We start from the raw sequence: 27,746 nt of genomic DNA, 5'->3' as shown, positions 1-27,746 counted from the left end.
ATGTCTGCTCATCACAGCAGGCAGAGCAGCACTGGGCAGGCGCAGCAGGTGCTGAGAAGACATTTGTTGAATGACTGAATGATCATGGCCAAAGGGTCACAGCAAATACAGGTGGGATGCCCAGCTCCACAAGGGCCAACCCTCGGTGTCCACTGAGTCTGCAGCCCGGGGGGCTACAAATGGTGCTGTGTGGGGCAGTGGGCACCCCAGCCCCTGCCAAGCCAGCCACCCATCCCTGCAACCTTATGGATCCCCCACTACATGTTGGTCACAGGGATGAGAGTCTTTAAGAAGCCCAGGCAGAGAGGACTCCACAGTGGAGAGGACCAGGTCAGACCCTGCCTCACTGTGCTAGCATGGGGCCATGTGTGTGTACACATGTGCACACCCCCCCCCCAACATCCACCACACACTCCCACACCTACATACCACCCCTCACACAGTGGCCTATGGACACACGTGGGATGGGAGGACAGGGGGAGAGTCCCAGCCGGATCCTTTGACCTTGACCTTCTGGAGGTCTGACTCAGATGCTGCATCTGAGCCTGGCCGCTGGGCTCCCCACCAGATTCTCCAGTGTGGAGGTGCCAGCCAGGCAGTCATTCCCCGTGTGCCTGGGAGCAGAGATGGCATGAGCTGTGCCCACAGGGCACTCCCCATGCTCTGGAGACAGCGAGGCCCCGGGGCACTCTTGGCAGCATGGGGAGCCAGACGCAAGGAGGACTGTGAGACCCAGGACCAGACAGAGCCTGAGGCAGCCTTGGCCTCCTGCTCACCTTGGACTTCGCAGAGCAGCCAGGCTGTGGGATGTGGGCAGGTGGAGAGGAGAGAGCCGCTCGCTTGAGGGCCTGGAGGCAGGTGGGGAAAGACAGGCCACGGCCCAGAGCTGGACACGAGCCAGGCGAGTCCACTTGGGCCAGTCGTGGAGGCCGGTGGACGAGAACGCCAGCTTCCCCAGGCCAACCTCCTGATGGCCTGGATTTAAAAGTTGATGTTTCACATTCGACAGACACATGCAGCACTTCCTGTGTGTCGGGCTCTGTTCTAAGCTCTGTACAAACGTCAAGTGATCTCATCCTTTTAACAGCCCGGGGAGGAGGGTGACTGTGCTGTCCTCATTTTACAGATGAGGAAGGTGGCCCAGAGAGGGCGGGGTACTTGGCCAAGCCCACAGGGCAGGCTTGGGCCCAGCTTTTCCTCCAGTGGGAGGTCCGCAGGTGGCAGGGCAGTCCCACCTGGCCCGGTTGGGCCTGGGACTATAACTGGGTGAGGGGACACTGGTCAATCAGGAGACTGGTGCTTTTGGCTTTGAGCTGTGACCTGTCCACACCTGGCATGAACATGGAGGGCTTGGTAAAACACCCCCCTGTGACAGGCAAGGAACCGGCTCAGAGGTTGTGTCTCCTCCCCCCGAGGACACTCCAGTGAGAGGCAGACACAAGGCCCCTGCCCAGGCGGCCTGGTGGTTAACACCAGCGGTGGTCACTCAGGGAGGGGGCCCTCCCAGCCTGTGTCTGTCTGACCCACCCCATCCCCCTTCTCTACAGGGAACTTCCAATGGATTGGGGTCCATAGATGACATCGAAACAGGTAGTGTCTCTGATGTCAGATGACAGGGTGGAGATGCGCCCTGGGGAGAACTCAGCCCCTCCCCCGCCATGACCTCGGGAGGTCAGCTGGGTCAAGCCCCTGCAGATCCCTGGCCCTGCAGACAGGGCTCCTGGGGGCTCTGGGGACTGCCTGAAGCATGAAAGAAAAGAGTGGGTGCAGGAAAACAGACTCCCCTGCAGGGCGAGTCTCCAGCCTAGGAGGTACGGGGCCACTTCCATGGGACTCAGCTGGGGGTCCACCTTTTCAAAGTCCTCCTCTCCTTTTCTCTTCCTCACTGGCTTCCAGGAGGGGGTCACGGTTACATAGTGTCCTTGAGAGGGGGCGTTACATACCCCAGAGGTGGGTACTGACCTGGCCCGTCTAGAGACGCTGCAGGACTGAAGGCCCCTCCCCTGGCCCATGGGGCCTGCCTTCACTCCAGCTGAGCCTCCCCGTGGGGTCAGGCCACAGGGCAGGCAGGGCTCCAGGCTCTGGGGAGGCAGGAGAGCAGGACAGGTGGTGGGTGAGGTGCCCCGGGCCCCGGGCCAGCTCCCCCATTCCCACCAGATGGGACCCCCTGCAGCTACTGAGCCCACCCCCATCCACAGACTGCTACGTGGACCTGCGAGGCTCCCCAGCCCCCCTCCCCTCCACCCCCATGATGCCCCTCTTCCCTCACGTTCTGGACCTGCTGGCCCCCCTGGACAGCAGCAGCAGGGCCCTCCCCGGCACCGAGAGCCTGGACGACTTCTCCGACGGGGATGTCTTTGGTCCGGAGCTGGATACCCTCCTGGACTCGCTGGTGAGCAGGGCTGTCCCCTCCTGTTCCTGGAACCCCTCACCCCCCTCCCCACTGGGACCCCATCACATCCTCACATCCCAGGTGAGGTGGAGGGAAGGCCCCACATCTGTGTCGCAGTGGGGAGGCTGAGGCCTCGGGGAGGGCAGCTTGAGCTGGATGGAACATGAAAAGTACAGAACATGCGTCCAGGAGGGAGACTGAAGGTCCCTGGCTCCACCCTGCGGAACAGGCCTGGGCACTCAGGTCCTCACTCATGTTCTCCTCCAACCCCTCCCTCTGTTCCCACCTCGCAGTCCCTGGTGCAAGGTGGCCTGCCTGGCGGCGGTGTGCCCAGCGAGCTGCCCCAGCTGATCCCCGTGTTCCCCGGTGGGACCCCACTGCTGCCCCCCGTGGTGGGGGGCTCCATCCCCGTGTCCAGCCCACTGCCCCCTGCCTCCTTTGGCCTCGTCGTGGACCCCTCCAAGAAGCTGGCAGCCTCCGTGCTGGATGCCCTGGAGCCCCCGGGCTCGGGGCTGGACTCCCTGGACCTGCTGCCATACTCGGAGACCCGATTGGACGCCCTTGACAGCTTTGGGTCGTCCCGTGGTTCCCTGGACAAGCCCAGCTCCTTCCTGGGTGAGGCCTCCCGCCACCCCCTGAAAGCTGGCCAAGTGCCGACTCTCTCTAGTCTCTGGAGAGTGCAGCTAGGATGGCAACTCTCTCCTGGTCTGGAGCCCCCGGCTTTGCATCTCCTGTGATGCTCACCACAGCATGGGCCCGAGACCTCAGGGACTTGTTTAAGATCAAGAGCAGGGCTGGGATATAGTCTGGTGCTCTCTGCCCAGCCTCCTGGGACCCTGGGGTCGCCAGACTGGTGGGAGGATGATCCTGGGGCTGGGGGCAGGATGTAAGGCCATGGGCTCCTCCAGCACCACTCTGACCTTGGACCCTGCAGGGAAACAGACATGCCTGGGCCTCTGTGGGACCGGTTTCCCAACAGACCTAGCCTAGAGTGCTCACTGTTGATGGGGATTCCTGGGGGGCACAGATGGGCTTTATGGAGACTTCCTGGAGAAGATGACAGCTAGCAGGATCCCCTGCCAGCTGAGGGAGCGATGCTACACGGCCTGGTGTTGGAGGGTCTGTTGGATGAGCAGGGGAGTCGGCCATAGGGTGGGCAGGTAGGGGGGCCTTGAAGGCCTGAGGCTGGTCTCAGAGGACCATGAGCCAAGCTGAGGAGCTCAGGCTTTCTCCTGGGGGGCCATCAGGGCATAGAAGGTGTAAGCAGGGGGTGGATGTGCCCAAGCAGGGAGGCTTCTCTGTCCCTGGGCGATGGCCCACATAGGAGAGCATGTGTGGCCTGGATGGCTTCTCCAAGTTAGAAATACAGATGAGAAATACAGAAATACAGAGGGCCCCTTACACCCCTCAGGGCAGGTGACCCCTGCGTCTTCTCGCCCAGAGGACACCAACTCACAGGACCATCGTCCCCCGAGTGGTACTCAGAAGCCAGCCCCCTCGGTGAGTGACTCGGCGAGGATGGGTGCCCAGGTACCTCGTGTTCTCTGGGGGGTGGAGGCAAAGCGCTGTGGGCTCCAGAGTGGGGGTGAGCCCTCAACGTGGGATAAGGTACAGCATCTCTCGAGCAGGCGGGCCAGATACGGTTTCTTCCTGGCCCTTCCAGACCCTTCCTGGCCTGGTGGCATGCTGGGAGCAAGTAGAGGGCTTGGCCCTTGCTTTTCTGACCAGAGAGGGCATCGAGGCTCAGAGGATTGAGTGATCCCTCCAGGGTCATTAACATCCCTGATCTCAGGATTCAGACAGGTGTGAGTTGAGGAGAGCATCTGTCCAGGTCTCAAGTGACCTGAACTCTGGCCTCAGCCAAGACAGTAGCTGTGTGGCCCTGGGGAAGCCACCCAACCTCTCTGAGTTTTGCCTTCCTCCCATCTAGTGAGGCCGTGGGGGCTTGGGAGAGAGGATGGGTTGGGTGGGGGGTGGTGGGCTGTCCTTAGGCCCCAGTCAGGGCCACTCCTGTTTCACTCCTTTCACGTTGGACTTTGACTCAAGGAAAGGTTCTGGGCCAAGGTCACTGTCACCAGGCACCTCGACTAGGCTAAAGTAGCCCTGTTGGATTCTTGGATCATGTAACAAGGACCTCCCCGTCTGGGAGGCTGGGGGAAGAAGGAGAGTCCCAGGCTGCGGTTCAGCACTTGGGTGGGGTTGGGGGGGAGTGTCGCACTTCTGGTGCCCAGGCTGGCCCTGGTGGCTCTGGCCACCGTCCAGCACCTAAAATGGTCAACCTCCTCCTGTTACAGCCAGAGCCTTCCATGCCCAACACCGCCTTGCTCATCAAGAACCCCTTGGCTGCCACCCACGAGTTTAAGCAGGCCTGTCAGCTCTGCTACCCCAAAACAGGTAAGGCCACACCTCTGTGCTCCGCCCCTCTGCCCAGAGGTGTCAGGGATCGCAGGAGCGTAGAATCCCAGAATGAGGGAAGCCCAGTGCACCCATCAGAGAGAAGTCTGGGAAGACAGAAGCCCTGCTGGCTATTTAGAGCAGCCCGGGATGTCAGGGAGGGCAGGACTTTCAAAACTGCCAGAGGCTGGAGGAGTGGAAGCCAGGAGACACCATCAGGCCTGTGGGCTACTTTTCCACAAGCTGAGGCCCAGAAGTGGGGTACGCTGCTCACACAGAGCTCCTCTCTCAGGGGGCTGCCGGCCAGTATCACGGCTACCCCACAGCCCAGAGGCTGGCTCCTGGCTGTGGAAGGCAGGGTCTAGCTAGCTGCCGCAAACATATCTGCTGAGAAAGTGCAGCCTGCATCCCTGTCCACACTCACCTCTCCATCCACCTCTCACTGGGTGAATTCAAACCTTGCCTAGAATCTAGGGGACAGAGGATCTTGGAAAAGGTTATTTCCTGGGCTCCCCACCCCCAAACCCAAAAGAGACTGTAGGAGCAATTCCAGATAGGTGCCTGGCCTTGGTAAACAATTTTCAACACACCTAGAATTTCAGATTTCTAGACTCACATCATTTCATCTGCTAGAATTCCACAGTCCTGATGTTTCAGAATAGTACTCTCTGGGTATCTCAGGGTTACAAATCTTCCCAGCCTGGAAATCTCCATCTCAGAGGGGCTGGAGTTGACAGGACCTCAGAGGTCCTCTGTTGCTGTCGTCCACCCCCCTCCCGGTCACATTCATGTCGTGACTGCCAGAGTCATCTTGTGAAGCCCATGGCCCTGCGGGGCCAGGGGGCAGAACACCGTCTTGCTGGGTGTCTGTGCCCATAAGGAGGTTTTTTCCTTGTACGGAGCGCATCCTCTCCCCGATCCGCAGCCCCCTGCTAGGAAAGCAGAGCTGTTGCCCACCAAGTGCTGGCCAACCACGTCACGTGGGTCCCCACGAGGGATCTTGGTTCTCCGTCTCTTTGGGGAGACTCGCCTCACTCCATTGTTGTGGGAGGGGAGTCCCTTGGTCAGAAGATTTGGGAGGACCAGGATAAAAAGGAAAAGGAGCAGGGGAGGGAGGCTAAGGAAGGCTGGCCGCACCTCCCTGGGGCAGGAAAAGAAGGAGACGGACGGAGCCTGCTCTCTGCTCGGCTGTCTTCATCATTTGTTCCAAGGAGACACTGACATGGTCAGGCTCTCTGACTGGAGAGTCAGGGCAGTGGTGGAAAGGGGGCGGGTGCTGAGAAGGGGCTCCTCGGAGGGTATTCTCCGGCCAGCCCCGCCACCCTGTCCACAGGGAGCACAGGCAAGGAACTAGTGGGAGGCCCAGAGGAAGGAAGTGGGCTTCTAGGCGGCAGGGGGGTGGGGTGGCCAGTCCCCCGTCCCCCTTCAGTTCTGCCTCCGGAACCACAGTCCTGGTCCTCCCTGCCCCCACAGGCCCCAGAGCGGGCGACTACACCTACCGCGAGGGCCTTGAGCACAAGTGCAAGAGGGACACGCTGCTTGGCCGGCTCCGGAGCGCCGAGGACCAGACGTGGAAGCGGATCCGGCCCCGGCCCACCAAGACCAGCTTCGTGGGCTCCTACTACCTGTGCAAAGGTGGGTGGGCCGCCACAGGGGCGGGTGGCACGGCCAAGGGCCCAGCTGCCCACAGCCAGCTCTGGCTCTGCGCCTCACCGCAGGCAGACAGGCAGACAGACAGGGGTGGTCCAGAGAGGATGGAGTCCACGTGAGGACAAGCAGCTCCGGCCCTGACCAGCTCTGCAGACAGACGAGAGCCTCCGCGTGTCACACTCAAGCTGGGGCCTCAGCAGCTCCTGGGTGTGAGGGTCAGACAGTTCTGATACACTGCTGGGCCCCAAAGGGCTATGGGAAGGATGTGGAGAGAAACCATGTAAAGCACTGGAGACTGGGCCATAGTAAGGGCTTGACAGACACTAGCTTTTAAAAATTTACGTGTTGTCATCATCCTCCCTTCTGGCTCATGTCGGGTTGACGTGTTGTAGATATTCGACAGGTACCTCATTTGCTTTCTTCTTCTTCCCAACCAAGCCTCTGGGTGCCATCTGGGTGCAAGACCTGAACAGTCTTAATAGTGTTCAGAGCTTTAGAGTGTCACCCTTTTGTTCCCACCATCACACATCCTCACGACAACTCTGAGTGAAAAAACTGAGACTTTGGGAGCCTGCCCCAGGCTCCGCCTTTTTCCCCCAACCCAGCCCGTGGCAGTAGCCCACCCAGGCTTTCTGGATCAGCTCGTCTTCCTGGCTGGATCTTTTAAGAGCTAGCTTTATTTTTTTTAATATTTACTTACTTATTTTTGGCTGTGTCGGTTGCGGGATCTTCCTTTGCAGTATGTGGGCTTTTCTCTCGAGTTGTAGCCACAGGTTCAGTTGCTCCACCACATGTGGGATCTTAAGTTCCCTGACCAGGGATCAAACCTGTGCCTCTTGCATTGAAAGGCGGATTCTTAGCCACTGGACCACCAGGGAAGTCCCCCAGCTGGATCTTAAAGACTTGTCATTTCTGAGCTTGAAGGTCTCCTCCAGTCATGCCCCAGCCAGTGTGGATGAAGTCCCGATTCCAAGAGGCCTACAAGTCCCCCATTGGCCCTAGCAGTCACCATATACACTGAACCCTGACTGTTTTGCACACGTTGTACCCTGGGAACCTGGTCATCCTCTGCTCCTCCTTCAAGCAGTGCCCAGATCTTGGGACCCACCCTCCTAGGGCTCCCCGATGGATGCAGAGTTGGTCACAGTGCAGAGCCCACTGTCTGTGGGGTCACTTGGCCACCGGCCTGCTCATCCCTGTGTGCCAGCAAGCCTGACTGGGGGCCAGGGCCGACTTAGAGTGTGAAGGAGGGGGACGAAGAAAGAAAAGCAGTTCCCACTCCCAGGGAATGGCTGGTCTCTAGATTATAAACCTGCTGCCTTCCCAGCTCCCTGGCCCCCAGGAGTTTATTTATTATTATTTTATTTACTATCATTACTTATTATTTTATGTATTATTTCACTTAATTCCTACAACAACCGTGTTCTCGTTTCACGGACAGCTGAGGCTCAGGAATAACAGGGAATCCCCAGCCCACATCTGCCAGACCCCAAGGCCCATGCTTTTCGTCACCAGTGGTATTTTCCTAGTGACTAATAATAATAATAATAATAGTAATAAAACATCCCGTGTTTATTTAGAGGCTTATATATGTCTGGGATTCCCTGGTGGTTCAGACGGTAAAGAATCTGTCCGCAATGCGAGAGACCCGATCCCTAGGTTGGGAAGATCGCTTGGAGGAAGGGCATGGCAACCCACTCCAGTATTCTTGCCTGGGGAATTCCATGGACAGAGAAGCCTGGTGGGCTACAGTCCATGGGGTTGCAAAGAGTCGGACACAACTGAGCGACTAACACTTTCACTTTCGCTATGTCTATAAAGCCTACTGGTGCCTGCCGTCTTCCTGGCCCGTACACAGCAGCTCTGTGCAGCGGAGGAGCGGGGATGAACGCAAACTCCCCCAAGCCCTGCTGGGTGGCTGCCTGCCCGTCCGGCCATGGCAGTGGCCGCGAGGGTGCTGCGTTGCCGTCCGCCTGGCGGAACGTGTGTCCTGTTGCCTCTTTGCAGACATGATTAACAAGCAGGACTGTAAGTACGGGGATAACTGCACCTTCGCCTACCATCAGGAGGAGATCGACGTGTGGACGGAGGAGCGGAAGGGCACCCTTAACCGCGACCTGCTCTTCGACCCGCTGGGGGGCGTCAAGCGCGGCAGCCTCACCATCGCCAAGCTCCTCAAGGAGCACCAGGGCATCTTCACTTTCCTCTGTGAGGTACCAGCCCCTCCCCAGTCCATGCACAGACCGTGGGAGGCTCCACGGTGGGCGATGAGCCCGGGGACCTGAGGGTTTTGGAGGCCTGCCCTTACAATGAGTAGGTCCTGGGACTGTCAGAAAGTTAGGCCCCTAGGACCCTATGGCACTAGAGCCAAGATCCTATTCAGTCCCCTCATTTTGCAGAGGTGGAAACTGAAGCCAGAAAGAGAAGGAACCACACCTGGCTCTTGACTTCCGGCCACCATAGGCCCTACTCAGATGTCCTAGGAACTCATGCTAAGCCCCCCACACTTCCTCATCCAGCTGTGCTGGCTTCAATGCCCATGGCGCCTTCCTGCCCACTTCCTTGCCCGTGTCCAGGCCAGGCCCTCTCCCTGGGGTGCCCTCTCTGTGTTTCTGTGTCTTGGACCCTCTGAGTCTCAAGGGTGATGCCAGCAGCCCCACCAAGCTGATCATTTCCTTCCCAGAGCTGTCACAGGAGACCCTCCTGGCCCCTGCCTCCCCACCAGGCATCACGTGATGTGGGCAGGGACAAGCTCCATCTCTGGGAAGTGAGGGCGCTGGGTCTTGGTTGCCAGCAGAGCGTGGTGCTGTTCGACCAGCCCCCATCCCTCACACAGCCAACCCTTTCCTCTGACTTTTAGAGCAGGTGGGGTTCCCACTCCCTTCAGGGGACCACAGTCCGCAGCCTAGTGGTTGCATAGACTTCACAAAATACCTGCAGTTCCGTTAGATCCTTCTTTGGCTTCACAGTGAACCTGTGGGACAGAGCAGGTGTGGTTTTTCCCCTGGGTTACAGCTGAGGAAACGAAGGCTCAGAGATAAGGAGTAATCCCTGCCCCAGGCATTTGGAGTGGTGGGATCAGAGAGGCGGGGGCCACAGACCCTGGGGTTCCCTTCCTCACCCCCCTGACTCAGGGCAGAGCTTGCAGGGACCCAGTCTGTCCCTCTGGGGTGGCCATGCTGGGTCCCAGCCCATCCCCTCCCTGGGCAGATCTGCTTTGACAGTAAACCCCGGATCATCAGCAAAGGCACCAAGGACTCTCCGTCTGTCTGCTCCAACCTGGCTGCCAAGCACAGCTTCTACAACAACAAGTGAGTGAGGCCCACAGCCAGACCCACGGCCTGGATCAGGGAGGGGGCAGGTGGAGAGGCCCCCTGGAGCAGCTTAGATGTCTGGGGAGCAGTTGTGGCCATAGGGTGGGCCTAGGGTGTCAAGGCAAGGGGCAGGATTTGAGACTCAGATCCAGCATCCACCTGCAAAGGACAGAATCACATATACTGAGCATCTACTATAGGCCAAGCATTTTCTTACATCTTTTAATGATCTCTGCAGTCATTAAAGTCCTCCTGTGTGGAGGAGTGAGTGTCTCTGATACATAGTTGACAAAGCTGAGGCTCAGAAGCTGCTTACTCAGACAGCAGGTGAGGGCCACATCCCTGACTCCCATCCAGCGTCCTCCACTGTGCTGACACAGGCATTGGACAGTGAGTGTGAGAGGCTGGTGGGGTCCAGCACCCACCTATGCTCCCTCTGATTCCTCTTGGCTGTGCCCCAGTCTGGGTTGATGGAATCAGAGTTGGGTCCAAACCCCAGCTCCGACACTGGTCTGTTTTATATCCTCTGGCCTCTGTGACCCTTGGTGTCCTCATCTATAAAGCGGATGTTGATCCCCATCTCCCAGGGTTACTGGGAAGGTAGTTAAAATTCCCAGCCCAGAGGAGATGCTCAGGCATCATCGCTCCAGGTGCAGAACCAGCTCTGGGGCATCAAGCTGGGGAACCCCAGGGAGATGCCCTTTCTGGGGGTCTGGGGCAGCTCCGTCCTAAGCCGTCTCCAGGGTGAGGCTGGGAGAGGGGCACACCGCTGGGGTTCGCAGCAGACCTGCCCAAGCATAGGACCACTGCCCCTTCCCTCCCCTGCCAGTGGTGAATAGGGGGAGGCGCCCGGGTAGGAGACCCTCATCAGGTGTCCGGCACGGATACCAGGAAGGGGGGGCTGCAGACTGCATCATACCCCCCCACCCCGCCCGCCAGATGCCTGGTGCACATCGTCCGCTCCACCTCCCTCAAGTACTCCAAGGTTCGCCAGTTCCAGGAGCACTTCCAGTTCGACGTGTGCCGCCACGAGGTGCGATACGGCTGCCTGCGCGAGGACAGCTGCCACTTCGCCCACAGCTTCATCGAGCTCAAGGTCTGGCTCCTGCAGCAGTACTCAGGTGAGGCTCAGGTGGGGGCTCAGGTGGGGCTCAGGTGAGGATTCAGGTGGGGATTCAGGTGAGGGCTCAGGTGAGGATTCAGGTGAGGATTCAGATGAGGCTCAGATGGGGGCTCAGGTAAGGAATCACGTGGGGGCTCAGGTGGGGATTCAGGTGAGGATTCAGGTGGGGGCTCAGGTGGGGCTCAGGTGAGGATTCAGGTGGGGCTCAGGTGAGGATTCAGGTGGGGGCTCAGGTGGGGCTCAGGTGAGGATTCAGGTGAGGATTCAGGTGGGGGCTCAGGTGGGGGCTCAGGTGAGGATTCAGGTGGGGTTCAGGTGGGGCTCAGGTGAGGATTCAGGTGGAGCTCAGGTGGGGCTCAGGTGAGGAATCAGGTGAGGGCTCAGGTGAGGATTCAGGTGGGGGCTCAGGTGGGGCTCAGGTAAGCATTCAGGTGAGGGCTCAGGTGGGGGCTCAGGTGGGGCTCAGGTGAGCATTCAGGTGAGGGCTCAGGTGGGGGCTCAGGTGAGCATTCAGGTGAGGGCTCAGGTGAGGGCTCAGGTGAGGATTCAGGTGGGGGCTCAGGTGGGGCCTCAGGTGAGGGCTCAGGTGGGGCCTCAGGTGAGGGCTCAGGTGGGGCCTCAGGTGGGGGCTCAGGTGGGGGCTCAGGTGAGGATTCAGGTGGGGATTCAGGTGAGGGCTCAGGTGAGGATTCAGGTGAGGATTCAGGTGGGGGCTCAGGTGGGGGCTCAGGTGAGGATTCAGGTGGGGGCTCAGGTGGGGCCTCAGGTGAGGGCTCAGGTGGGGGCTCAGGTGAGGATTCAGGTGGGGGCTCAGGTGAGGATTCAGGTGGGGGCTCAGGTGAGGGCTCAGCTGAGGATTCAGGTGAGGGCTCAGATCAGGGCTCAGGTGGAGGCTCAGGTGAGGGAGAGGACTGCAGGGTTCAGAGGAGGACAGTGATGTGGTGGGGGGCTGCAGAGAAACCAGTCCTTCCTGGACATCCCAGGACTCAAAGGCTCTGCATTAGGGGGCTTCCAGGCCCAGAAGACCCTGGGTTTATCCCTGCGTGGGCACTGCCAGGGGAGCCAGTGCAGAGGAGCCAGGAGGCAGAGCTCCATGGGCCACCCGGGTGGTCTGGTCACCAGCGGCCCCTCACCAAGCCCCAGTGCTCCTCTGTGAGGCGGTGATGTCAGCTCCGCCTCAGCGATGAGGAGGTTAAAAGCCATTCACTTGCTCACTGGCTCACCTGATGGGATTCCTTGAGCACCTACTCCGTCAGGGTCCTGAGTGAGCATGTGGAGGTCCCCAGCCTCAGGGCCCTGGGATGTACATGAAAGCAAGGGAGACAGTCGAACAGGGAGGTAAGGGACCCTCCATCCTTCTGCTCCAAGAGGCGTACTGTCCCCTGCTGCCTGTCATCGTTCACTTAACAACATTTTTGTTGTGTGTGTGGAACATAAAATAATGGTGCATCTAATAAGCCTTGTCTTCTGAGAGTTGATGGAATAGGGTGATAGAGTTTCAGATGTACATCAGTAACATGAGGAAAGGAAAGCAGAGCAGGAGGACGGAGAGGGACTCGGGATGGGGCATTTGGGATTAGGAAGTCTGAGAGGGCTTCTCAGAGTAGGTGGCATTTGAGCAAGGAAGGGCAGAGAGAGCATTCCAGGCAGAGGGAACAGCAAGGCTGGCAGCCCTGAAGTAGGAGCAAGCTTGGTACAGAAGGAAGGACATCTGAGGGCAGAGCAGCTTCGTGCTGGGGGAGGGGCAGTGTCAGAAATGAGGCCTAAGAGGTGAAAAAGTCTCGAGATCATAAGTAGAGATAGAAATAGTTGCGTACATGTGTGCATGCTAAGTCGCTTTAGTCATGTCTGACTGTGACTCTGTGGACTATAACCCTCCGGGCTCCTCTGTCCGTGGGGTTCTCCCAGGCATGAATACTGGAGTGTGTTGTCAGGCCTTCCTCCCGGGGCTCTTCCCGACAGGGATTAAACACCGGTCTCTTATGTCTCCTGTATTGGCAGGCAGGTTCTTTACCACTAGCGCCACCTGTGATTGTTCTAAATATAATGTGCAGAGGTCGGGGGTCAGGGGTTGAGCGGGTAGAGTTGTATGACCTGATCAGAGTTTTTAAGAATTCGCTCTAGCTACTGGGTGGAGAACAGAGGGGCCAAGGGCAGATGGAAGGGGGCCCGGGGGGTGTGGCTCAGGCCCGGGTGGCAGCGGCGGAGGTGGTAGAAGTGATCGGATTCTGGTGTTATTGATGGTGGAGCCAGTGGGAGCTGATGAACCAGACATGATGTAGGAGACAAAGAAGGGCATCAGGTTGACCCCAGTGGGGACGCTGTGTGCTGAGACGGGGAGAAGCAGGTCAGGGGATCACGTCTAGGCTCATTTGGGATGTGGGGCAGTCTGAGCTGCCTGTTGGACTTCAGGTGGAAAGGTCGAGCAGGCAGCCAGATATGGGGGTCTGGAAGGTCCCAGGAGAGCTCTGGGCTGGAGATTCATCTAGCAGCAAGAAGATGGGTGCCAAGCAGATGCCTGGCCAAGTAAGCCCCTACTGGCGAGCCACCATGGGGACGCGGTATCCGCAGGGCCAGACTGCAAATAAAGTGGGTCTGCAGAAGGAACTAGAAGACCGGAGCGGGGTTGGGAGGAGGGCGGACCTCGTGGAAGAGGCTGTGAGCTGCCCCTCAGAGGTGCGCTGTGTCCACAGTCAGATTAGGAGGGTCTCGGCCACCAGGCTTGGGTATCTGCCCTTTGCCAACTGGCAGTGAAGTCCTGGCCCCTTGGTGACTGGGCAGCCGGGCTGGGCCAGACATGAAGCCCTAAGAACCTGCGGGCTAGAGGCCACCGAGCAGGGGTCAGACTTGAGGCCCCCACCCCCGAGGGAGGCAGGGGACAGGGGAGGGACAGGGATGCTGGCGTGGGTACAGGGAGGCCTCTGTCATCCTGCAGAGCCCACATCTTGCTCCTGCATCTTATTCTCTGTGGGTCCTGGAACAATGCCTGGAATCAGGCCTCCGTCTCCAGCTGCAGATGAACTAATGGGCCTAGAGAGCATGCAGGCTGTCCCTGCTCCCCTCGTCTTTCCCCAGCCTAACTGGGAAGTGGGGCTCCTCCCTGGGCCTGGGGTGGCATCAACTCCTCTCGGACTCCCCACCTTTCTCCCCACTGAGCTCCAGGGACGCCATGTCTGTCCCACCCCCCTCCCCAGGCATGACCCACGAAGACATCGTCCAGGAATCCAAGAAATACTGGCAGCAGATGGAGGCTCACACAGGGAAGGCCAGCAGCAGCTTGGTAAGACCCTGGGCTGGCGTACGGGGTGCGGTCAGCCCCCACGAGGGGCAGCCCCCGTTCCCCATCCCTTTGGTTTATCTTTACGTAATGCAGAATCTGACTCTCTGCAGTTTCATGGACTGGAGCCCGCCAGGCTCCCCTGTCCATGGGATTCTCCAGGCAAGAATACTGGAGTGGGTTGCTATTCCCTTCTCCAGGGGATCTTCCTGACCCAGGGATCAAACCCAGGTCTCCCGCATTGCAGGCAGATTCTTTACCATCTGAGCCACCAGGGAAGCCCCCATCTCTTTACCTAGTCATCATTTATTTAACAGAATATTGTAAGAAGAGCACAAAGAATTTGTGTATAGCTTTTTTTAGATACCCTAGGTCTTAACATTTTACAGCTGTCCACCCTCGCTTTGTGCTGTGTGTGTGTGTACATACACACATACGCATTTATTTACAGAAACACACACTTTTCTGAACTATTAGAGAGTTAAGTTGTAGACATGATGCCCCGTTACCCCAAAATACTTCAGTGTAAAAATAAGGACGCTGTCTTCCATAATGACCACAGTACAGTCACCAACATCACCAAATTCACGTTGGGGTGATTACCCGGATTGTACTGTACTGTACATGTGTGCTTAGTCGCTCAGTCGTGTCCGACTCTTTGTGACCCTGTGGACTGTAGCCCGCCAGGCTCCTCTGTCCATGGGATTCTCCAGGCAAGAACACTGGAGTGGGTTGCTGTTTCCTCCTCCAGTGATGTACTATTATTCAGATTTTTGTGACTCCTCCCCAGATCCCAGCAACACATTGTATTCCTGTATTGTCTTTCTGTCTGTGTGTGTGTGCCTTTAATCTAAAGCAGTTCCTCAGTCTTTGTCTTTCATGACATTGACTTTTTTTTTTTTAATATTTATTCTTTATTTATTTGGCTATGCCAGGTTTTAGTTATGGCACCTGGGGGTTTAGTTATGGCTTTAGTTATAGGATCTAGTTCCCTGACTAGGGATCCAGGTCCCCTGCATTGGGAGCACAGGGTCTTTAGCCACTGGACCACCAAGGAAGTCCTGACATTGACATTTTTAAAGAGCCAGATGCTTTGTAAAAGGCCCATCTGTTTGGGATTGTCTGATTGGAGACATGTCACGTCCATTTGTCCCTTCCCCGGTAATTTGATTAAAGGTGCCTCCACTGGAAAGCTTTCTCTGTTGTGAAGTTAATCTCTCCTCCTTTGTAATGAATGACTGTCTTCCTGGAAGTCCTCTGAGACCATGTGAAGTCCTGGTGTCCTTCAGCCTTTCCCCCCACTGTTCATATCACTTCCTATCCCTCTGGATCCTCACCCGGGTCCCCCGCCATGAACTGGGGCATGGTGGTGTTTTCGGGAGGGGAGACTGAGGCTTAGGACACGCTAGAGACTTGCCCGGGGCACACGCAGCAGAGGAGGAGCAGAGGTGGTCTCGGGTTCGCTGAAGGCTTGTCTAGAGTCCGCTCTGCTCCCTCCCCAGCCGCTCCATCCCCGTCAGCCTGAGGGCCCCTCATTCATAAACTGCGGATCAGAACCCTGCCTGCCATCTCCAGGGCCAGTGTGAGGCTCACAGGAGCTGACCATGTCCCTGCTCCCTGTGGGGACCCCATCACCCCTGAAGCTCACACCCTCCCCAAGAGGCAGGGGTCATTGTAACTCTATCTGATAGAGGGGGGGTCCCAGGGCCCAGGAGACAGTCACATGGGGGATGACTCCCTCACCATTCCTGGCCCACCCACTGGTCACCTAGGGAGGACCCTGGGCCCCAGGCCCCTCTTAAGGCCAGCCTGGGTGTGGCTGGGAGCCAGGGAGCAGGGCAGGCTGGCCAGTGGGGTATGCCTGGGCCAGGCTGGCTGACCCTCTTGGCCTTCGCTCTCCTGGCCTACCCGCTCCTTCCTGGTCCTTTTTCTTTCTCTCTCCTCTTCCTAGTTGTCTGTCCTCCGCCTCTCTCCCATTTAGTCCTCTTCCCCACCCGCCACGCAGTTTATTTTTGCTCCTGGGCAGGAGCCCGTCTGGGAAGCAGTGCAGGACTCAGGCTGGACCTGCAGCGTCATCTGCTAGAGAGAGAACACTGAGTCTGCACCACGGCCGTTCCCCTGACCCCCCTGCATCCTGACCACCCGAGATGCCACTCTCGGGCCTGGCTCAGGAACAGGCCTTCTGTGCCAGGCCTGGCTGTGGCCCGGGCATGAGATGTCTCACTTGGCATCAGCGGGTGGGGCCAATGGCAGCTTGAGGTCAAGGACAGGATGCCAGGGTAGAAGCTGCTCGGGCCTGGTGCCCCCGGTGCAGCTGTGGCCACTGTACAGGGCAGAGGGGGCACCTGCCTCACACCAGATCTCTGTCCTCAGGCCACTTACCCGCGGCAGGGTTAGTGACCGCTCTGAGCCTCTGCTTCCGCTCAGTCCAGTGGGAATGACCCCTACCCCCAGGTCTGCTGCAAGAAGCTGCTGAGTCTGCAGTTCTCAAAAGGAAGCTCCCTGGGCCAGTGTGGCTGTTTCTTAGAGCAGTGGCTAAGCCACGGGACCCCCTGGACTCCACTTACCTAACCTGTGAGATGGCCCTCTCACACTTCTGTGAGGAATCAGTGGGACGTCTCGAAATCACCGGTGACATGTAAACCTGCCAGCTATAGCCAGGCCGTGGGATCTGAACCACCTCGTGTTGACTGACTCATCTAGTTATGAGGGCCAGGCCCGATGGAGAGCAGGGCCTAGAGGGTGGGGATAGAGGGGCCTGCCACGTAGCTTTAGCCAGGTTACAAAATCAGGATTTTACCTTGCTGTTGGGATGTGTGTTATCCTGGGGCTGGGCCAGGCAGCATGTCTCCCAGCAAGCAGGTCAGTCAACACCCAGGAGGGACTTTCTTGGCAACCTAGCACTTAAGACTCTGCACTTCTGACATAGGAGACATGGGTTCAATCCCTGGTCAGAGAACTAGGCTCCCAAATACTGGGTGGCATGACCAAAAAAAAAAAAAAAAAAAATCCAACAAAGTGAGAGCCACCTCCTGCTCAGGGGAGGCTCTGGTCTAGGCAGTGCCAGGGACGGAGGGGCCTCCCGTGGCAGGAGAGGAGAAGAGGGCTGCCTGGAGGGGTGACCCCACATCTGAGGCCCCAGGGAGCGTGGGGAGGTCTAGCTGACAGGAGGACAGGCAGGGTGGCCAGCGCAGCTGGGCAAGGTGTTGCAGGTGGTAGGAGACAAAGCTGGTGGGCATACCTTCCACCTCTTGCCCGCCCCCCGACCCTGCCCCAGGCAGGAATGCAGAAAAGCAGGCCCTTCTGCCTGCAAAGGAAAGGCTGAGACAGGGAATGGGAAGGAACATGGTGGGGCTTCAGAGAGTCCAGGGCTGGGACTTCCCAGTGCTCCAGTGGCTAAAACTCCATGCTCCCAATTCAGCAGGTCCCGGGTTTGATCCCTGGTTGGGGAACTTGATCCCATATGCTGTAACTAAAAGATCTCGCAGGCCGTAATGAAGATTGATGATCCTGCATGCCGCAACTGAGACCTGACACAAACAAATAAAAATAAATATTAAAAAAAAAAAAGAGTCCAGGGTTGCTCAGAAGTCTGTCCCACAGACTTCTGTGGGACTGGCAGGCTCCTCCGGCCCCACCCTTCTGTGGGACTGGAGGCTGGCAGGCTCCTCCAGCCCCACCCTCTAGGCCCTGCTCTCCACCAGGCCTGGCCCTCGTAACTAGATAAGGCAGTCAACATGAGGTGGTTCAGGTACTCTGGCAGCCCGTAGGATGGCCAGCTGCCACCTAGGAGAACTTCAGGGAAGGCTTCCTGAAGGAGGTGGTGTTTAAGCTGGATTTCAAAAGTTTCCAGAACAAGCCTGATAGAGAGGGGCATTCCAGGCATGTGCAAAAGTAGGGAGCTAAGAGGTCGCAAGCCATGCCTAGGGACATGCCAGCAGTTCCATAGAGCAGGCCTGTGGGGACTAGCCAGATAAGGTGACAAGCACTCCTTCAGGAGACCAGACCCCTGTCCCAGGCCTGGCCCCCACGCTGAGAGGCTGTGGAGCTGGAGTTAGGGGGTCAGTTCAGTCTAGTCACTCAGTCGTGTCTGACTCTTGGCGACCCCATGGACTGCAGCACGCCAGGCCTCCCTGTCCATCACCAACTCCCAGAGTTTGCTCAAACTCACGTCCATCCTGTCAGTGATACCATCCACCCATCTCATCCTCTGTCATCTCCTTCTCCTGCCTTCAATCTTTCCCAGCATCAGGGTCTTTTCCAATGAGTCAGTTCTTCGCATCAGGTGGCCAAAGTATTGGAGCTTCAGTTCCGGCATCAGTCTTTCCAACGAATATTCAGGGCTGATTTCCTTTAGGATTGATTGGTTTGATCTCCTTGCAGTCCAAGGGACTCTCAAGAGTCTTCTCCAACACCCCAGTTCAAAAGCATCAATTCTTCAGCACTCAGCTTTCCTTAAGGTCCAACTCTCATATCCATACATGACTACTGGAAAAACCATAGCTTTGAATAGATGGACCTTTGTCGGCAAAGTAATGTCTCTGCTTTTTAATATGCTGTCTAGGTTGGTCACAGCTTTTCTTCCAAGAAGCAAGTGTCTTTTAATTTCATGACTGCACTCACCATCTGCAGTGATTTTGGAGCCCCCAAAACTAAAGTCTGTCACTGTTTCCATCGTTTCCCCATCTATTTGCCATGAAGTGATGGGACTGGATGCCGTGATCTTAGTTTTTTGAATGTTGAGTTTTAAGCCAGCTTTTTCACTCCTCTTTCACTTCCCACCAGTAAGTGGGAATGGACCTGCTGACTCCAAGGCTCCAGGCAGCCTATGTGTCAGACCCCAGGGCCTCAGCCTGGTCCTGTGGCTTCACCAGCCCCTCTTGCCAGCAGGGTGCCCCGCGGACCCATGGGCCTAGCACCTTTGACCTGCAGATGAAGTTTGTGTGTGGCCAGTGCTGGAGGAACGGGCAGGTGGTGGAGCCCGACAAGGACCTCAAGTACTGCAGCGCCAAGGCACGGCACTGGTGAGCTGGGCGCCAGGCAGGGGCATGGGCGGTGGGGGGGCGAGCACCTTGGGTGAGAAAGCCGGGCTCTCCGTGGAGGTCACACAGCCCGCTGTGTCCTGCAGCTGGACGAAGGAGCGGCGGGTCCTCCTGGTGATGTCCAAGGCCAAGAGGAAGTGGGTGTCGGTGCGGCCACTGCCGTCCATTCGCAACTTCCCACAGCAATACGATGTGAGCGCCAGGGCGGGGTACAGGGTGGCATCGGGGCTTCAGATGTAGGGCCATGAGGCCCAGGAGGGCTTGCCCGCTTTCTGGGACCATGACACCATCCAGCAGGACTCAGCAGACTCTCCCCACGCCCCCCTCTACAGCTCTGCATCCACGCACAGAATGGCCGCAAGTGCCAGTACGTGGGGAACTGCTCCTTCGCACACAGCCCGGAGGAGAGGGACATGTGGACATTCATGAAGGAGAACAAGAGTGAGTGCGCGGGGTGGGGGGGCGGGGCTGACCCTGACACCCCCACTCAGCAGGCCCCAGGGCACCCACTGAACCTCACTTTGCTGCCAGGACCCTGTCCCGGGCCATGCCCTCTCTGGGTCTCCAGTGGACCAGTCTGCCCCACAGCTGGGGTCCTGCGAGGGTCGTGGGGCAGAGTGGAGGCAGGATCCGTGCTTACCAGGCCCTCCGTCCCCTGTTGCCCACCAGTCCTGGACATGCAGCAGACCTATGACATGTGGCTGAAGAAACACAACCCTGGGAAGCCAGGGGAAGGGACACCCGTCGGTTCACGGGAAGGGGAGAAGCAGATCCAGATGCCCACAGACTACGCCGACATCATGGTAACTCCCACCTGCAGGCTGGTCCCAGCCTGACCTGGCAGGGCCGAGGGGAGGGCTTCAGTCGCCCTGGGGAAGCGGTCTGGGCAGATGGGCAGGCAGTGGGCACCCACGGTGACCGTGTTGCCAGATGGGGTACCACTGCTGGCTCTGCGGCAAGAATAGCAACAGCAAGAAGCAGTGGCAGCAGCACATCCAGTCCGAGAAGCATAAGGAAAAGGTGTTCACGTCCGACAGTGACGCCAGCGGCTGGGCCTACCGCTTCCCCATGGGCGAGTTCCGGCTCTGCGACAGGTGCCCCCTGGGGAAGGGCTGGGCCGGGGGGCGGGGGTGGCAGGGCCTGGCAGGCTGTGGGGTGGCCGGCTCTTATTCTGCTTGGCCGGGAGGTGGCGTGTCCAGAAACAGTTGCTCCTGGCGTGAGGACCACGGCGGCATTGGAGGCAGGGACCGCTCCTCCCGGTGTGAGATCCTCAGGAAGGCTGGGCCAGGCCCACTGTCTTGGGGCTGACCCTGCTGGGTGGCGGGGGAATGGGGACTTCCAGCCCCAGGCCGGGCAGCCTGTGGAGACCAGGGCACGGGGCTTGGGCAGTGAGCCTCCTGCTGCCCGCAGGCTCCAGAAGGGCAAGGCCTGCCCGGACGGGGACAAGTGCCGCTGCGCTCACGGGCAGGAGGAGCTCAACGAGTGGCTGGACCGGCGTGAGGTGCTGAAGCAGAAGCTGGCCAAGGCCCGCAAGGACATGCTCCTGTGCCCGCGGGACGACGACTTCGGCAAATACAACTTCCTACTGCAGGAGGACGGGAACACCCCTGGTGCCGCCCCGGAGGCCCCCGCCACTGCCGCCGGCACCGGGGACTAGGCCAGCTCTCAACCACGGGTGAAGTCCTAGGATCAGGGGCCAGGGGTGGGAACAGAGCGCCTGTTAGGAGGACTGGGGCCAGCCAGGGCTGGGGGTGGGGGGCATTGGGCAGCCCCCCACCCTGGGGCCCCATCCATCCTCCCTGCCCCCACCCCCACCACTGCCCCAGTGCATACCCAGGTGCACGAGCTGCAGCCCACCCCCCTACCCCTTGGTCCCAGGGTTCTCATCCTACCGAAGCCCTGGGCAGTGCCTCCCTTCCCCGACCCCAGCTCTCCTGGTTGTGGAGGGAGGGGTCTGGCTGACCCCTCCAGCTTCAGCCTACAGCTTTAACTTCTGTCTGCTCCTCAAGGGGGCCCAATGCTCAGGGCTGGGGAGCCTGGGGTCCCCCACTTGAATCTGCAGCAGGAGGGTCCTTCTCCCTGCCCCACTCCCACCCCACCCTCCCCGCCCTGGGGGCAGATCAGGACACAACAAGGGCAGGAGGCCCCCAACTAGCTTTAAAACCCAGCCCCAGGACAGGACTGGAGACACTGCACAGGTCACTTAACCCTCTGGGGCCTCAGTTTCCCCTCTGGTTGGAAGAATGGGAGCTGCTGGACTTCATGGTCTCTGCAGCCTGACTGGGGAGCCTGGCTGTCTGATCAGGCCATCCTCCCAGCCCTTCTTCTCTGTGGGCCACCGAATGTAGATTGTAGATCATCGGAGCCTTCAGAGATAACACATCCCCAACCCCCATTTTGCAGATAGAAAAACTGAGGCCTCAGAGAGGGGAGTGATCTGCCCAGCATCCCCAGCACATGGCATGGCACAGCTGGGAAGCACATGTGGTCACAAGACTCAGGGCCCGTTACCAGCTGGAGCCTCCAGGCTCTCGGCAGGGATGTGACAGTCTCTGAATCAGCAACTGGGATCCCAGGCAGCCCCACCCAGGGGTGGGTCATGTCCACGCCCTGTAGAGGGACAGTTCCCTCTGAGGATGGTCGGAAGGACTATAGCAGTGAAGGTCACTTCCCTATGGCCTGCTCCAGAGAGGCGGTACCTGGCAGGTCGCACGTGGGCTCAGGTTCTGCAGAAGGTCCTGGGGGGAGAGGATGGGGAGGGTGGGCAGTCATGGGGTGTGGGGAGAAGGGAGACTTGACCGTGGGCACCATGGGCTGCTGCAGGATCGGACACAGCCCCTCTTTCTTAGGGACTCAACAGAGTCCTTCCACCTTCTCCCCTCGACCCAGACATACAGTTAGGACCGTCCATCCCAGCCGCTCCCTGATCCTGGCCCTGCCAGCTGCCTGGGACCCCAGCTGACCCCCAACTCCCACCCACCCACCCCCACCCCACCAAGCCCTCTCCCATCCCTCCTGTCTGATGTGTCTGCGTGCACCCCCTCCTCTCCATCCCACCCCCCGTGGGCAGACCCAGCCTCCCCTGGTTCCCTAGACATTCCAGAACGCCCCACACCATTGGCACAAGAGGTGGGGTCCCCCGGAAGGAGCTGAGAACCAAGGCTGGAGTCAGTGGTGAGGGGTGGGGGGTGAGACAGAGAGAATGGAATACCCTTTATTTCCCCTCAAACAAGAATTTCGAGTGTGCGACAATATGATGACGGGCACCCTGGGCCGCAGAGAACCCCGTTCTCGCCGCCACTGCCCGACCTCTTCCTGATAATTGTGGCATGCATCTTTCCTCTCCCCGCCCCTCCCCCCGGCGGGCCAGCACTGCGGAGCCTGGGTGCTGGTGGCACGGCTGGAGGGGGAGGAGAGACCCGAGGTGGGGGCCGTGGCCGTGAATGTTGATGACACTTGTTTTCCCTGATCCGTGCCGTTGCAGTCTGTCGTCACCAGCCTTGTTTTTAGTGTGTATATATGTCGCCCCCGTGATGCATATATACACAGGTATTAAATATATCGCTCTATATAATATTATATATGTGTGTGGTATCCGAGGAATCACTTCTAATGATAAAGAATGAGGGCTAAAGATAAAGCATTTGGCCAGAAAACGCAGCCATCCTGGCATAATGAGGAGGGCTTTTCAGGGTCAGCAAGCCTTTTGCAAGGACTGAGGGACTGGAGCGGGGTGAGGGGGCAGGTAACTTGGGCAGCAGGGGCAGAAGTGGTCCCTGCCTGGGCTCAGCTCTGCCTCAGAGCTTCCAGACCACCCCAGCTGAGTGGGGAGGGAGCATGCGTGCTCAGGGAAAGAAAAGAACTTGGTGTCTGTCTCCCACCTGAAGGAATAGGATTAGAATCCAGATTTTTCTTCTTCTCCAACCTGTTATCCATGCAGAGGCTCCTGGGATGTTGGGGGCACCCTGGCCTGGCCAGAGCTGGATTCCCCCACGGGGTTGGAAGCGAACCAGAGGCAGGCAGGGAGCAGGAGGTGGGTGTGGGAGACAGGTGCGCACTCTGAATGATGAGTGTGTTTATATCAGTTGTGAACCGGACCGAGAGGCTCAGAGAGTTGGAGCGGGCTTGTGTTCCCCCCGCCGGCAGGCAGGGACTAGACATCATGGCAGATATGGCAAAGGGGGGACAGGCACCCCTGATGTGAGGGTCCCTTAGGGATGGGGCCGGGAGGGAGGCTGCGTTTCTCAGGTGGGCAGTAATCAACTTAATGGTCCTTTAAAAATGTCTGTGTATTAAAAATTTAAGAATACCACACTTTAATATTAAATATTCATAAGGTCTAGTATCTTGATAATAATGTAGATGTTTTAATAACAATTTTTGTCCTTCTTAAAATAAAATGAAAGAAACTTGCTTCTTTTAGCCTTTGTTCTAGAAAATAAACACGTGCACTTTGACCTCTGTCCCCAAGGTGTCACTCCTGTTCCTCCCTTCCTAGGCTTGTGCCAGGGGGGCCTTGTGGGGAGGAGCTGGCCGGCTGGCTGGCACAGGGCATGACCCAAGGCAGACATTCCGAGGGGTGAGGGGCAGAAGGTCTGTGTCCTCATGCAAACAGGGCAGCCCGGCTGACCCCGGCTCACACAGAGCCTCGCTGGCAGGGACAAACTATGCTCGGTTTAAGTGGCCCCACAGGCCACCCTTTGCTGGCTCTTCTGCAGCCTGTCTGCTTGTGGCCTCGGTGTGGGGACTCCAGCGGTACCCACACTTCCCTGCTTTTACCCTGTGCTATCTCTGTGCCCTTTCTGGGGGTGGCTTATTCCAGAAAGGTAAGGGGCTCTGACGCACTTTGTGACGTGAGCCTGTGTGCAGCCTGGACTCCTTGGGGCCTGAGGGAGGTCTGAGTCACATGGGACCAGCTTCCTCATCTTTAAGAGACAGCAGACCGGATCAGGGATTCTCAGTCGGAGACCCCTGTATCTGCCTGAGGCCCTTTTGTGAATCTCCTGGGTTGTGTGTGGCTGCAGGTGATGGAAGGGGTCCTGACGGGAGGCGGCTATATACAATTGAGAGTAAGCTCTCACCAGACAATTTCAAACTACAGGGTGCAGTGGCTCCAGGGACAGAGGTCGAAGGTCTGTGAATCCTCTGAGGACAGGAATCTTCTGGGCTGAGTACTCAGGAGGGGCTCAGATGCTTGATAAATGACCAGATGAATAACAGGAGCAGCTGACTTGATGGAGCACCTTCTGCACGCCAGGCACCGTGGATACAGCAAGTCTGTCTCTATAGCAACCTCCACATTTGGAGTCCACATCTCAGCTCACAGAGGTTCCATGAAGGGTTCCAAGGACCCTCACAAAAGAGACCAAAAAATGGAGGACCAGTGGCAACTGGGTGATCAGCAAGGTCCCTTCAGCACTGGCGTTCTGGGGTTCTCAGGACCCCTGGCTGCACTGTGAAAAACCAGAGGGGTATGGCAAGGTCCAGCTCCCAGGAGAAAATGCAGACCCGTCCTCAGGCTGAAGACATCGTTAACGTGCATCGGAACCTCCCTTAAACTTAGAAAGTCAAAGAATAAGATAAGCAGTACTTCAGTGAACCTAGTGGACTAAATTCTTAAATTCTCATAAATTCCCCTAAATTCTAATCCAGTTCTCTCTTAGCTCAGGTAGATATTAGCTGAACACTTGTCCCATCTCGGATCTTACAGATACAAGATGATAGACAAAATGTGGCCTTCCGGGAATCCAGTCTGTGGGGAGAGATGGGCCTGTAGGGAAGAGTGTAGGATGATGTGACAGACACAGTGGTGGGAGACACCAGGTGACACGGAAGATACCATGTCCACGCTGGGGAGCTGGGGAGGGCTCCTGAGGGGAGGTGAGCCTGGACTTGAGCCTTAAAAATGTTAGATCATCGTAATCAATGTGTACTTATTGCTCTGCATCTTCCCTTTTCTTGGTTGTATTTCACACGTGCATCGCCACGTGTGACATGTAACCTATAAATGCCCGATGTAACCTAGATATTTATGGTCAGTGGCTTCATTCATCAAGGTGCCCGAGCTGGCTTGAGCTAACTAATCCAGATATTGAATGTAGGCCCATTTCTGGCCTTTGGTCCTGTGATTAGGGGCCACCGTGCGTACCGCCATCACCACGATTCCCCAACTCCTCCATCCTGCCTCCGGGGAAGCTGATTATGAGAGGCTGCCTGGGCACCTAGGGGACTCTGCCCAAATGGCATACACATACAGCCCCCACTGGGACAGCCACCAGACCTCTGAGCCAGGAGACCCAAGGCATGCCAGGACCCAGGAGATCCCAGCGTGCCTGCCATGCGGGCCCCTCGTGTCCAGGTTTCCGTGTGCTGCCCCTCCCCTGCCTCTGCCCCCCCGACCCAGCTGCCTGACCCAGCATCCTGCTGATGTGGCCCCTGTGTGAGCCATGGGTGATGCTGCCATCTGGACACCCTGGCTGTGAGTGGGGGTGCCACGTGGACTGACTTTCCATGACATGAAAATTCCCTAAGGGCAGGGCCTTGCCTGGCCCGGTCTGTTATTTAGCTCTGAATTCCTTACAAGATCTAGGCTGGTGCCAGGTGTGCAGTGAGCAATCATTCACAGTCTTAGAGGCTTCACACATTCGTGCATTGGAAGGGGTCTGACAGGAGCGAACTTCCGAGAATGAAATAACATGCAGCAGGCGGGCACATTTGAGACACGTAGGGACTTCCTGCTGCTTCCCAAATCACACTCTGTGGGCACCTGCCCACTCACTGTTGGAATAAAGCCAGTCTGGCACATGAAAGTGTTCGTGGGCCAAGAGACGGTAAATGCACCGACTTAGCCCCAGCCCCAGCCTGCGAGTCACAGGTCAAACTGAGGCAACCCGCACACCAGGTCCTCCACACTCTTCACCCCCACCCCTCCGGGGTCACAGAGGCAAGTGGAACTGGGAGGATAAATAAGAAACTAAATCTGTTATGAGGAAGGGGAACAGGGATGGAAATGAGATTCCTGAAGTGCACCTTTATCAAAAGCTTTGAGCTTTGAGCCACATACTGTTTTTCGTATTCAATAATGGAAATTAATTTTTAACTTGGGGAAGGAACAAATGGTTTGGGGAGGGCTATTAGGGTGGAAAGGGCTTCCCAGTGGCTCAGCAGTAAAGAATCCGCCAGCACAGGAGATGTGCTGGATCAGGAAGATCCCCTGGAGGAGGAAATGGCAACCCAATCCAGTATTCTTGCCTGGGAAATCCCACGAACAGAGGAGCCTGGCGGACTACAGTCCACGGAGTCATGAGAGTTGGACACAAATGAGTACCACACATGCACGCACACGTTGGGGTGGAAAACAGGGTAATTGGGGAATAAGCTGGGGGCTGCAGGGAAAAGGAGAGGCTCAAAGGCATCCTGACATATCTGCTGTTTGGGCAAAATGGGATTTTGGAAAGTGGGGAAAGATGACATAGAAATCAGCTACAAGTGCAGGGAACCAAAGGCTTATTGCACCCAAACCGGAGTGTCAGAGACAGAACCAGAGCTGAAAGGAGCCGTGAAGTTCGCCACATTTGGTGGTTTTGGAGCCGAGACTCCAAACAGCAGCACAGCTTGTTCAAGATGCTACATCAGTGTGTGGAGGGGAGGAGCCCGATGACCCCCCCACCCCACCTCCCCTGCTCCGGCAAGGCTGGCGTTGGTCTTTGTGGAGACTGCCATTCAGAATCATGGCTTCAACCTCACATTCAAGTAAGTGGCCCAGGGACCACAGAGGCCAGTGTCCTGGTGAGAGGGCCAGGGAGGGGGCTGGGGCAAACAGCCAATTGCTGCCCAGGCCCCCATGCTGGGGCAGAGGCTGAGAAGCAGGACGGTGTCCCAGGAAGAGCCTGAGCCAGTCTGCAGGGCCGCACCCCTTCAGTGGCGCCTACTCTGCCTGCCTGCCAGTACCTGTCCGCTGGGCACCTGCCTCATCTCCCCCTCCCCTCCGTCCCCGAAGGCCAAAGGGATCTCAGGCTGCAAGTTTGTCCCTCCCCTTAGAAAAGCAGGCTTCAGGCTCTGCAGATAGCGTAAAGCCCGATTTACCCATGCCACCCGCATACCATGTGCCTTGCAGGGCACGTGTGCATGTACACAGTCTATAGACCAGCATCGAAACACACCAACACCCCCTCGAGACTCACAAGCTCGCAGGTAAGTGCATGACGCCCACTCGTGGGCCTGTGCTCGCCAACACAGTACATCCTCTGTGCCCAGCTGCCTGCGGCCAGGGTCTCGGGTCCCCTTAGGGCCTGGCCTCTGGAGCATCTCTGCCGAATGGGCCTGAGTGTGCGGTGCACGCTTGCTGTGGGCGGGCAGCCAGCTCACTGTTCTCACCTGGCAGGCCCGGCTCTGGCTCCCAGCCTGGGGGAGAACTTCCCTTTGCAAAGTTAGATAACACCAGGCTCTCTGTCAGAGGATTGGCGCTGTGGCTCCACGTGCTGATGCTGGCACTGAGCCAGGCCCGCCCTGCCAGGCAGCGGGAAGGGAAGGCCTGGCTGCAGCCGGAGCTGGC

At 57.9% G+C, this 27,746-nt stretch overlaps 1 protein-coding gene across 5 annotated transcripts in view; it reads left to right on the top strand.

Moving 5' to 3' along the window:
• ZC3H7B (zinc finger CCCH-type containing 7B) overlaps positions 1–23,605 on the top strand; it is a 57,446-nt gene extending 33,841 nt beyond the window's left edge. Inside the window, exons 8-23 of one of the 5 annotated variants that reach the window (XM_061124450.1) lie at positions 1,548–1,590; positions 2,199–2,392; positions 2,686–3,007; positions 3,834–3,892; positions 4,687–4,786; positions 6,260–6,421; positions 8,444–8,649; positions 9,647–9,747; positions 10,690–10,871; positions 14,068–14,153; positions 19,038–19,174; positions 19,279–19,384; positions 19,525–19,633; positions 19,862–19,995; positions 20,123–20,286; positions 20,603–23,605. In XM_061124450.1, coding sequence (XP_060980433.1) covers positions 1,548–1,590; positions 2,199–2,392; positions 2,686–3,007; positions 3,834–3,892; positions 4,687–4,786; positions 6,260–6,421; positions 8,444–8,649; positions 9,647–9,747; positions 10,690–10,871; positions 14,068–14,153; positions 19,038–19,174; positions 19,279–19,384; positions 19,525–19,633; positions 19,862–19,995; positions 20,123–20,286; positions 20,603–20,849 — 2,352 coding nt within the window. In that variant the 3' untranslated portion in view covers positions 20,850–23,605. Of the gene's footprint in view, positions 1–1,547; positions 1,591–2,198; positions 2,393–2,685; positions 3,008–3,803; positions 3,893–4,686; positions 4,787–6,259; positions 6,422–8,443; positions 8,650–9,646; positions 9,748–10,689; positions 10,872–14,067; positions 14,154–19,037; positions 19,175–19,278; positions 19,385–19,524; positions 19,634–19,861; positions 19,996–20,122; positions 20,287–20,602 lie in introns of all 5 variants that reach the window. The other 4 variants (XM_061124452.1, XM_061124449.1, XM_061124448.1 and 1 more) reach the window with 4 other exon arrangements.
• Positions 23,606–27,746: the final 4,141 nt, after the last annotated feature.

This window comes from Dama dama, chromosome 22, assembly GCF_033118175.1.
Source record: "Dama dama isolate Ldn47 chromosome 22, ASM3311817v1, whole genome shotgun sequence".
NCBI classification, from domain to species: Eukaryota; Metazoa; Chordata; class Mammalia; order Artiodactyla; family Cervidae; genus Dama; species Dama dama.
The sequence above is the reverse complement of the archived record's forward strand: the minus strand, read 5'-3'. Positions and strand labels throughout refer to the sequence as shown.